The sequence below is a fragment of the Pundamilia nyererei genome, unplaced genomic scaffold (assembly GCF_000239375.1).
Source record: "Pundamilia nyererei isolate P.nyererei 1_Seehausen unplaced genomic scaffold, PunNye1.0 scaffold00015, whole genome shotgun sequence".
Taxonomy (NCBI): Eukaryota; Metazoa; Chordata; class Actinopteri; order Cichliformes; family Cichlidae; genus Pundamilia; species Pundamilia nyererei.
The window spans coordinates 1,212,519-1,224,724 of NW_005187416.1; the positions used below are offsets into that span (position 1 = coordinate 1,212,519).

The window sequence follows — 12,206 nt, forward strand, 5'->3', positions numbered from 1 at the left end:
ACCAAACTGATATCATGACCAGCAGCTTTTACTGCTGTGGCTCCAGCAAACATCAGCTGATACTAGAAATTAATATTACATCAATTCTAACAACAGCTGATCAAGCTTAAACGTGCTGCTGTTGTTTAGCGCGACATCCGCTGGTTTCCTCTTCCTGGCGCAAAGTGGACGACAAACAAACAAGAGAGAAAAGCCGATCAGCTGATCATTGATCAGTTTCACGATTGAAGTAGCAACAGGAGAGGGAGGGGGAGAGGATGAGAGGAGAAGAGACAGCTGCAGCATAAAGACAGAATAACTCCAGCTTTGTGTCTTTTTCCATTCTAGCTGAAGTCCGGGACAAACTGTGTTCTTTTTCAGCTCAACACGAAACGCATAATATTTTCTCTGAATACGGAACGATTACGCTTTTTATGGGACGGCAACTCTACTAACTAACCTTATGAATAAAGTTCACTATCACTAACATCATATCACCTGCCCAGCTGTATAGAAACTCCGTCATGCTAGCTAGTACGCAGTACGAGTTATTGTAACTGACTGTAAAAAGTCAGCACAACGAAAATAAACTCCACCTAAACTTGGCTTATATCTGACCCAGATAGACTGCAGGTCATAACTTCTCGGACACTCAGACCGGCGGCCGCCTCGGGTCTCTCCTCCTCCTGCCTCCCCTTTCTTTCATCCACCTGCCTCTGTGGAAGCTCCGCCACAGCCACCACCAAACAACTAAGTTATTTTTACACACCGGCCAGCATCTGGCCAATCCACCACCTTTCATTGTTTACAAAAAAACTAAACAAAACATCGGCCCATAAAAATGAAAAATCAACATCGGCCGGTATGCTCGATGGCCAGTCCAGCTACAGTTGTGCCATCAGTTAACCCCTGGCACGCGTCCCCAGGGTTGCTGATCCCTGGTCTAAAGCAACGTAAAGAAGAGTGGATCCAAAAGTCCTTCCTGGCAATGTGAGAGGTGACAAAGTCATACAGAAATCAGTTACATCACGGTATTGTTGCTAACAGGTTGTTTTTGAAACTACTGAATCATGAGGTATACTTAGTTTTTCACACACTACTTCTGGATTTTGCCTCAATCTTTGTTAAATAAATGATGATGTTGTTCATCTGAGGTCAAGGTTACATTTGAATTAATTTAACACATGCTAAGGACTAGATGATATTTTGTTTACTGTGTTCTGATACGTAAAACCTTAGAACAGACAGGGTAAACGTTCTTTTTCAGGTCTGCATAATATTCTAGCCAGCCTTTTTTGCAGCACTCCAGCACCTTGTTTCTCTCTTTTCAGGCAGTATTTGTGCTTTTAATGTGGCACTACTGTCCCTCATTCTTCCTAAAATATTGTCATCATCGCCTCTACTTTGAATAACTCTTGTAAATTAGGTTTGAAGTGGCTGGCTAGTCCCTTTTTGTGTGAACTTGACAAGGTTAATTTGAAGGTGTGAGCAACACTCTTCCTGACACTCAAGATCATTTTGAAACCCTGATTTTCATGTGCCAATCATAAAGGAAAGTGAGGGGAAACGCTGTGTAATCTGAATATCGCCGCTTGCTGGTGTTCGGTATATGTAAATGGCCACACAGTGAAGGATTTGCATAATTGGGTGCTGTGAGATGGAGAGCCACATTTTAATCTTTTGTATCATCTGAGCAGCAGGCTATTATCCAGTTCGTGACACTGTCCTCCATCCTGTCCTCCTCAGGTACCTACTTCACACACGAAGCCAAAGGAGCAGACGACGCAGCGGATGCAGATACAGCCATCATCAATGCCGAGGGTGGCCACACCAATTCTGATGAAAAGAAGGAGTACTACATCTAATCAGAACAGGACCCCTCACCTCCAATGTCCTGCTTGGGACACTGAAGGGTTTTTTGGGACGGGGAGAGGGGGAAAAGGTGGGGGTTGACAGAGGGGTTGGAATCGGTTCGGTGGAGGGGTAGAAGAGACACGGGATTTTAAAGAAAGGCCTGGTTTTAAGCCGTTGTCTAGTCTAGTCTGCAGATGTAGATGGAATGTTGTGTGTGTTTAAAAAAAGAAAAAATCAAAAAAGGATAAAAAATGTTAGGGTCTGGGGTTTTCAGTATACAGGGATGGGTGGGAGGGTGTGCCAGAAATCACTGTAGAGAGCTTCACCATTCAACACCTCCCTAACTGCTGGTACAAATTTTATTTAGTTCAACCATTTGCAGAAAATTCTGTGCCTTGTTCGAAATCTTTTGGTTCTACCCATATTTTGCATTTGTGTTGATCATCGTTTGCATAACCTCGTTGCTCCCCTTTTCCCGTTTCATCTTCCCACCTCGTAATTATCAGTGTGCTGTTGGCTTTTGTATGAGGGTAAAATTACACAGCCACTTTATTAATGTCTCTTAATGTGTCTGCACAAACGGATCCTCTCCTGCATAACAAAAACTCTTTCCAGTATACTGTGATTTGTCTCAAGCCATTACTTTCTTCTCTTTCTCCCTGAAGTTTTGACAGCTCTAAAAATGCATGGAACGCTTTACATATCATTGTACAAAGGACATAAAAGAGAAACAGGTTTGTAGTACTGGACCACACACACGACACCACAGAAAGAAACGCGACTAAAACAGAGGCACAGAGGCTAATGTAAAAGGATGTTCCCATTTCAACAAGCCGGTTCAGTTTGAAAATTCATATTTAAAAACCTCGGTTTTGTTTTTGCAGAGCAGATATACTTCTGTATTACTGTCTTTTAAGGCATTACATTCCTTAGTGAAAAGAAGCAGTGCATTATTTTTTCCTCGCTGCATTGCCATTTCATTATTTTTGATTTCTTCCTCTGCTCTGTGTTATTTTTCTTCTATTTGCTGAATGGAAGGTCTGTCTTCCCACCGGCTTTTATTGAGTTGTAATGTTGGTTTTCAATTGATTTCCATCTGCTCTCACCCTAGAATATTTTTTATTATAAATGAGAAAGTAAGAAAATGTAAATTGTCCTAAAATTGTTTTGACACATCCTCAGTCAAGATGCCTCTGTAATAAAAGACTGTTGGAAAAAAATATTTGGTGTTAATATTTGCCAATCAGCAGCTGACATTGCTGGTGTAGTGTACGCCATACAACAAGTTTTCCAAGTAGAGAACCAGCCTTAATATAACTCCAAACTGAAGCCCATTCAAAGTTAAGTTACATCTAATCGGTACATAGCTACACGATACATAGCAGTCAAGGTCCTCCCATTAGCAGGTTCACGTTATCTCATTGACACACAGTCCAATGTAAATCAAGCCAATGGCATCACAACTGTATTGTACACTAATCCTTACTAAGAAATATTTTTTACAACTTACTAGAATTACAATGGAGTACCTTTGTGGATTTTACTGTATCACGTTCATTGTCAGTTTTGTCAAACTGTAAAATATGGAAGTGTTATGGAAAGTACATGTCTTCGAAGTAGAGTGTTCTGAGAGACAAACCATTCACAGCCATTCACCACCATACACTATATGGACAAAAGTATCTTTGAGTGCAGGTGTTTTGGGTCGCCACAGCTGTAGAAAATCAAGCACCGAGCCGTGCGGTCTACTTTTACGAACATTTGTGACGGGATGGGTTCTTCTAAGGAGCTCACTGAATTCTAACGTGGTACAGTAACAATGTGCCACCAGTGCAACAAGTCAGTTTGTGAAATTTCTTCCCTTCTAGGTATTCCACATCTAATCTAAGTGAAACCACAGGACCTTAGCCATACAGTTATAGAGCTCCAGCCCTCCTCTGGCATTAACATCAGCACAAATCTGTGTGCCAGGAGCTTCATGGCATTAAGAAGCTCCTTTAGGTGTAATAGGTGACCAAGTACTTTTGTCCATGTAATGTACGTAATTTTGCTCAAATTCATTCATTTTTGAACACCAAAATATTAATTTTGCATGTATGCTCATGCTAGAACCCGTTGTTTTTGCTTCTCTATCATGGTTTATGTACAACCTGCCAAAAGCCAATGAGAATCTGTTTCGCTATGTCAGTTTGGGAGCACTGAGGACACCAGAAGTAATTAATTGTTCATACGATGACATATTACACACGCTGTGGTCCTTGGTGTTAATCCATGGTTTGCATTATTGCTCTGGCTTTTCAACATGGCAATGTGGGTTTACCAGTGACATTGTTTCTCATTATTATGTGTTCGCACAGCAAGCAACACGCTTAATGAATCCTTTCTCCATGTGACAGCTGTGGGTGAATAAAGCTGGAGGTTTCAGATGCCGTGTACAATTTCAAGAGTTTGAAACACTGAAAGCATATTTATTTCGTGGCTTTTTTCTGTTGTGATATTACATCACACTTCAAAGATTTGTACAGGTTAGCATGTGCCCAACATCGGCAGTAGCAGTTTTTTTTTTTTTAAAGTGAAGTTGGTCTAATGTTGAAAAACTAGTGTCAAGAGGACAAACTAAATCATATTAGTCAAGGAAAAGGTGGCAGTTTGATTTCTAGTGTTTATTTACCATCCACATACTGTTAATTTCAGCTCAAAATCTGAATTACTAATGTTTGCTTGTTTATTGATATACATTATTTGTTGTTGTTTATTAAATGGGACACCTGTGGAATTGGAACAGTTAAGCTTTGCATTAAATCCATTTTCAAGAAATTTGAAAAGTAATGGCAGTGCATCGTAAGCGTAAGATGATGCTTGATTTCTGAATTACGCTTCTAAATAAAATGAATGCAATCTGTTTAAAAATCTCAAATCTTAAACCTGCTTTACCTTTCCCTTGTTTTGTAATGAGATGGAAATGTGTTTCAAAATGACTTTGAAACACTTTGGTCAGACTTTGCCCCCCTTTGCAAGTTGCTAACTGTTAAAATTACTTTCTAATTTTAATAGGAAAAAATGTTTTTTAAGCTTCATAAAATGGATTCTTTGAGAGAAACCAATAAGATGTTGGAATAAATAAATCAAGACACTGAAAACCACTTTTCCAGTTCATCACTGTTTGGCGCATTTATGGATTCTTTGGCACTTAATGGTGTTGCTTGCCATGTGTACACTCACTATGATTTAACACTGTGTTGCTATGTTAAAGCATTTGATTGGATTTTGATAACGCGCAGCTCGTATTGCGACACATTACCAATGTGATAGCTTTAATATTTCATGGTCATGCATGAAGACAACATTCAGCCTTTCCATGTTGAGATTTGGGGTGGCTCGTAGACATAGCTCTTGTGAAATCCACAGCGCAAATTACACTTTCTTGACCATCTGTGCATTTAAAAACGTTTAAGTTCTGGGGCGGGGTGATTTTAGAGCACAGCAAGTGGAACGGGGGGAGCTGTGGATACGTTATTTTTAGTTTTGGATGTGGTAGTTGTAGATAGGATTTACAGGAGAGACGATGTGGACAAAAATCAAAGATGTTGTGTCCAACTCTCTCCATCTGTTTCTTGTTAAAACTTGAGTTCATTTTCATTAGTTCTGGACTCACAAAGTAATTTTATCACAAAGTTAACACTGTATGCTGACGACACTGTTTTGTGTTTGTTAAATGGACGGGTGGGGGTGGGGTGGGGAACTGATTAGGTAAATGTTTCACGGTCTGGTGTCTGATTTAACTATTAATTGACTTGTTATTGTTGCTTTATGAATCACAGAGCAGATGTCACTTTCATCTGTAAGACTGATATTGTGTGATTTGTATTTTCCAGTGAGCACTATTTCGCTTCAGTGACATGTGGCAGCTTTGATTTAAATCAGACTTCAAAATATGTACTTGCCAATAAAGGAATAGAACTGAATATTGTCTTCTCCCTAAGGCTGATACGTTAATATTTTATTTGTGAATATTAAACTTTTTGCAGATTGGAATGCCAGGAGTGTTTTACGTTATAAAAATATTTTTTTGTTCTCCCAAATTTCCAACATAAGAAAGTGAAAAAAATATATTTAAGTACGCTTAATTATTCTGAATCTTAGGTGCATAACAGAACGATAAGGTTATTGTACATATCATTTTATTTTCCATTATTCCCAGTGAAGTTTTAAAAAACGTTGACTATGGTCTTATCTTACAGTGCAACTGAGGTCGTTTTCTTCCCATTAAATTCTTTTGCTAGTGTCCTGTCTCAGGTTCATGCCTTGCTGACTGATGTGACTGCATCTCAGGTAGAATGCAAAATTTAGGCCCCACCTATCAATGACATGAAAGCAAGTACAATACATCATTAAATACAATTAAGTACAAAACAGAAGTTTAGGTCCCAAAGCAAAAAGGATGAGATATTTTGCTTCTATGTTGTACATGTTTTATGTATTTTTCTTAATATTTGGTGCACTGTAAAAGATGTGTTAAGTATTGCTTTGTGTTAACATAGGTACTAAAGAGTACAATGTTTATTGGAATGAAGCAGGATCAGAAACTTGTTGTGGCTGTACTTCTGTCAATTTCAACGCACCACCACCTTTTGATTCCCAAAAAGTTTTCTTTCCCCAGTCATTCTTTTCAGATTGATTATTTTTGTCTCTCTGCTGTACTTGGGAAATGTTAATGTGTATTAATGGAGAAGAGGAGTTCCACATTCCCATACACATTTTGTATTGGTTCATAAATAGACATTTTTACAAAACAATGAAGAGTTCTTGTCTTAATAAAAGAGAAAAGATATAAATGTCCAAAATAATCAGTGTTGGCATTGGTTTTTTTTAATAGGCTTTAGGTGAATTATTAAATGTAAAATGCTATACGTATAATATGGGCGCAGAGCAATACATACAGTAATATTTACTTTGGAATTAAACAACAACAACTGTCCACCCTAGCATCTTCTTTGTCTTCCCCAATAGACACAAACACAGATTTTTACAACTGTTTAAGTGAAGGGTCTCAGTCATCCAGGTCATCGAAGTCTAAGGAGCTTGAAAAGAAAAGCACCTGGACTTCTTTAAGTTTCCTTGAAGACATTTCACCTCTCATCTGAGAAGCTTCTTCAGTTCTAAGAGCAATTCGGGTTCACCAGAAGCTTGACTCGTGTGGGTCAAGATTCAGCAGGCATGTCCTGATTTAAAACCAAATTGCCTGAGGATAGAAGCGCCTATTGAGCCTCTCTGTTTTTGCCCAGATGGTGCTGAACCTTCTGCCTGATTGCATAAGTTGTAACAGGTTTTTGATGGGATAGGACAGGCCCTTCAATATCTGAGCTGCTCTGGACCAGCATCTCCTGGTGTAAATGTTCTGCAGGGAGGGGAGAGCAGCCCTGCTGTAGCGTTCTGCTGTACGGAAAGTCCTGAGGATCACTGAAAGGACCCTGAAATTCCTCAGTTGTCTGAGATAGTACAGGTGCCGACTGACCTTTTTGGACTGGACCTGAATGTGGGCAGACCATGTCAGGTCTGAGGAGATACTTGAAGGACTGCACCCTCTCCACTGGAGCTCCATTGATGACAATGGGCTTGTAGTCTCTGTGCTTACTCCTTCTGAAGTCCACCACCAGCTCCTTGGTCTTGCCAACGTTGCCGACATAGGTAGAGGATCCATGACCCTCTTGGGGACACTCCCATAGGGCTTAAAATCTGGGACTCTCCACCAATCGCTCTTAGAACTAAAGAAGCTTCTTGGATGAGAGGTGAAACCTCTTTAAGGAAACCTAAAGAAGCCCTTTCCAAGCTCCTTAGACTGTTCCTGCAGATGAACCACATTATTTTTGTGTTCCTGAATGTGATTTTTCATATATCACATACTGATTCATGACAATGCAAACAAAATGGACATTTTGCACTTTTAAAAGACAAACACCCCTGCATTGATTGCTTTAGTTGCTCTCTGAGTTGTAGTGAATCTTGAAAAACAGCAATGCAACCAGAATTGGAGTATGTTTGCCTTGAAAATAAAAGTTGTGCCTTACCGCTATAACAAAATTGTGTCAAAAGATGCAACTTTTGTTTTGCATCATACCTTCATGGTTTTACTACTCCATTAGCATTTGCAGATAACTTGGCATCTTCCATGCAAAGTATGGCCGTCTGTGACAAAGGACTATACCACTTCAGCTAGACACAGCAATACACACAAGCTGAGGTCTTCCTAAGTCCTTAGCCTGCGTGACTGAGGAATTGGGGAGCACAGGTTGTGTCTTCCTGAGCACAAATTTCCCACAATTATTATTGTGTTTCTGGTTATGATTGTTAATCTGCCCGGTCTCATATGCTCTGATTTATGTCAGTGTACACAAAATAAATGTTTACCACTTGTGAAAAGCAGAAACTCTATATTTGGACTTGAGGGGTTGCACCTAAGCTTGGGTCATACATGTCATACAAGTGTTTCAAACATCATGTATTTTTAGTTTATATGCCATTAATTCAAAGTACATCACGTTTTTGGGTTGAGACTAAAAATGACTTGATGTGGTTTAGAAAAATCCCACAATTTTGCTGGTGAATACTAAATCCAGACTTTTACTAGACAACATTCTGCTGCCTGTCAAAGAAAAAAAAACCTGACATCTATGAAGAGAAACACAGAGGTTCTTAAGTGACAATTACACATTTGCCTGTGAGAAACGGTGTCACAAGCGAGTCGCAGTGGAATACAAGTTTGATGTTTAGAGTGTCGTAATTTTGTTGGTGGATGAACATAACTCCATTACAGGAAACAGTGGAGGGGGTTTTACACTTACTTTCATTTTGAAATGTCTCATAAAAGCGTAATTATCCACACAGGTTCAGCTTCGCTGAGCAGTGTTGATGAATATCACAAGTGTATTTTGATTGAGACAAAGGTAGGTGTAATGGGATGGCTCTGCACATCCACTTATTCTTTGAAAGTGAAAACCTTGGCAAGAGGAGATGACATGAAATCTTTATCACATGCATAAACCAGTGTGAATATGGAGTATAAAATCAGTACTATCAATTAACACAAAGTGTAACATGTTGAGAGTGCCATGAAAGCTTTGACACATTTGGCAAGGTTTAGACTCTGACTCTTTTAAATCAACATCTCAAATAAATGAAAGTAGTATCATTGATCTCAACACAGACAGAGTTGGTGTGAGGTGAACTGTCTGTCACAGACAAATGTAGTCCTCCATTCATATTTAATGTTCATGATTTAGGCTCTACTTTACACGTTAACAGACCTGTAATATTCAGTATTCAGTAGATGACTTGAGTAGAAGACGATATTATCTTTTTAATTACAATTTCACCCCAGGCTCTCATTATACCTCAAGTGCTGTATATAATGAGCCAACATCTTAAATAAGTAAAGGTGATACTGCTATTGATTAGAAAGTTAAGACCCGAGGCAGGCTATCAGTCATAGAAAATGTACTTCTGAGCTCATGTTTAATGTGTGTGCCAGTTGGTCTCTTATGGAATCATTACTCAATATCCTCAAATAACTATTGAAAGAAAGAAATCCTATTCATTACACCTTAACGGACTCTCTACATAAATAGCTCCGTCCTAATAAAGCAAAGTCAAACCCTTCATGTCCTCGCTGATGATGTTTTGTACACAGTAATGAAAAGGTCAGTGTTATCTCTTTGTGTTAACCTTGCATGCTCAAAAGGTTAATATAGATATCCTGCAATAAGGAATACATTATTTATCCATTACTTGCGCGCAGCAATGACATTATTATTTGAGTCATCACAAGATAACGTTTTGATTCTTATTTAATGAACTCCTTTAAAAAAATGTCCTTGTTACCATTTGCATATTATTCAGGGGATTGGTTGTTTAGCACCTACCCAGAGGTCATTAAGATTAGAAGGCCATGAGGAGGCTCTGCAAAGTAAACCTTTATAGCCTTGTATCAACAGGTGAACAAGAAGTGATTATGAATGATTTAGTAACTGCGAGATCGTGAGGGGCAGGAAAGAGCAGAGCTATAAACTCTGGTGGTAATGGCAACCCTTAAGGCTACTTGGGAAATTAGGCTGTCTGTAAGGTCAACAATTACGCTACTTGTCTTTGCTCTGCAATCAGACCAGGTCCCCATTATGCAGAGAATTTTTTTAGACATCCTTTTTGCATGCAATAATTGAGTGAATAATTAGTTTTTATGTTTCTGCTCTGTATTTAAGCCTGTCTGTTGAAATTACATTAATATACTATTTGTGTTTGTCATTTATTTTTCCTTCTGAGGAATCATGACATGTCAGAACATGTAAGATTGGGACTTATGGTTAGGTGTAAATGCTGATATCTATACTTGTCATTGTCATGGTCTGTGAGTCCATAGGTTATATTTTTCATTTTGAGATTGTTTGTAATTTCAGTTAAGACACAATTCTGCTCACAAGTTGTTTTATCACTAACCATAGGTCTGTTCTTCTTTATATAGTATTTTGTAGGTGTAGGTGTCCTTATATTTTCTTCTTAAGTCCACATTTTTATATTAGCTATTTCCATCTTATGTTTCTTCCTATTTAATAATGGCCTTACTTTTGCTTCCTTCTTCTCATTGTCATTGATTAATTTCACCTGCACCTTGTTTTCCCAGCTGTGTCTCATTGCTCTGATTAATCTTCAGTGTATTTAAAACCCTGTCTCTGTCTCTCATGTGTTCTCTGTGAGTATTTGTTTTCCTGGCCTGTGTGCTCCAGTTTCTTTGCGTTATTGCCTCAGTGGCTTTTGCTTTGTTTTGGGACTTTGGTGTACTACCTAATAAAAGGTCTTTTTTTGTTTGCTTGCTTTTTTGAGTTTCTGCCAGTCTCTGAATCCTGTACTTGGGTTCTGTATCTTGTTAGAAAAATACCACTTTACTAGTTAAACCTTAGTTGTATCGGGTTTGACCCCCTTTTGCCTTCAGAACAACATTAATTCTTCATAGCACAGATTCAACAAAGTGCTGGAAACATTACTCAGAGATTTTGGTCAGTGCTGATATGATAGCATCACACAGTTTCTGCATCTTTGTCAGCTGCACATAAATGATGTGACTCATCCATTCCACAACATCCCAAAGGCGCTCTACTAACTTGAGATCTGGTGACTGTGGAGGTAATTTTACTGCAGTGAACTCAGTGTTATGTTCAAGAAACCAGTTTCAGATGAATTAAGCTTTGTGACATGGTGTGCTGTCGTGCAAGATGCAACTATCAGAAGATGTGGTCATAAAAGACATTTTCAGGTAAGCTGTGGTGCTTAAATGATGCTCAGTGGGTGCCAAGGGGCCCAAAGTGTGGCGAGAAAATATTCCACGCAATATTATGTGTGGTTTTTGTAGCCTTTTCTGTTGTTGCCAATTTTCAAAAATGGCCGTTTTGATTTTTGTTAATGAGACACTTTCATGATTCATCGAGTGATACCACTGACCAGCCAGTCAGTGGCATGCAGTCTGACAGCGTCACATTTTAGTACCTGCCTGGATCGCTTTGTAACCCCAGCAGAGCAGTTACTATTTTAGTATCTGTTAGCAGGTACTATGACCTAATGAAAAACCCTGAAAACTGTGGTGAGTCAATCCGAACAGGTACTAATGGAAAGGAGGGCTTTGGAGTGGTCTTCTGCTGTTGTAGCCCACCTGACTCAAAGTAAGTTATGTATTTACAGACGCTTATATAACTTTGTTGCATTACTGTATTTTTTGCACTATAAGGCGCACTTAAAATCCTTTAATTTTCTCAAAAATCGGCAGTGTGCCTTATAATCCGATGCACCTTATGTATGAATTCTGGTTGTGCTTACAGACCTCAAAACGATTTTATGTGGTACACGGCGCTCAAAAATCTGTCAAAAAATGTTTTAGTAGGACTGTGGTAAGCTACGAAGCCCCACCGCTTGATGGTGTTGGAGCATTACGGCTACCGTAGTCAGGAGCCTCGCGGAGTAATCTGGGTCCAAAACTCCATCCGCTTCAGGTCCCAAAGTCAAACGAACACTGCGGCATCACTGAGAGTTAAAAACTGTCTAAATTCTTTCATCTGTAATAAAATGAATCAATGGTACGGAAGTGGAGGAAGCAAGAGGAATGAGTTGAGTAAAGTTTGACTTATCTGATTGTTTTGTTTCGCTTAATGCGCCTTATAATCGGGTGCGCCTTATGTATGAAAACAGACCCGTTCGTCCACAGTGCGCCTTATGGTCTGAAAAATAAAATAAGTGTTTTGAGGATTGTTTATGTTTAAGTTTTGCTCCTTTTGTCACGGTTCTGGGTCAGTTTCGACCTTATGTTTTGGTTTATTTTGCATGTTGGAGTG

At 39.0% G+C, this 12,206-nt stretch overlaps 1 protein-coding gene across 5 annotated transcripts in view; it reads left to right on the top strand.

Moving 5' to 3' along the window:
• cadm1a (cell adhesion molecule 1a) overlaps nt 1-6,663 on the top strand; it is a 456,892-nt gene extending 450,229 nt beyond the window's left edge. For all 5 annotated transcript variants that reach the window (XM_005725349.1, XM_005725351.1, XM_005725352.1 and 2 more), the window contains one exon: nt 1,726-6,663. In XM_005725349.1, coding sequence (XP_005725406.1) covers nt 1,726-1,844 — 119 coding nt within the window. In that variant the 3' untranslated portion in view covers nt 1,845-6,663. The remainder of the gene's footprint in view (nt 1-1,725) is intronic.
• Nucleotides 6,664-12,206: the final 5,543 nt, after the last annotated feature.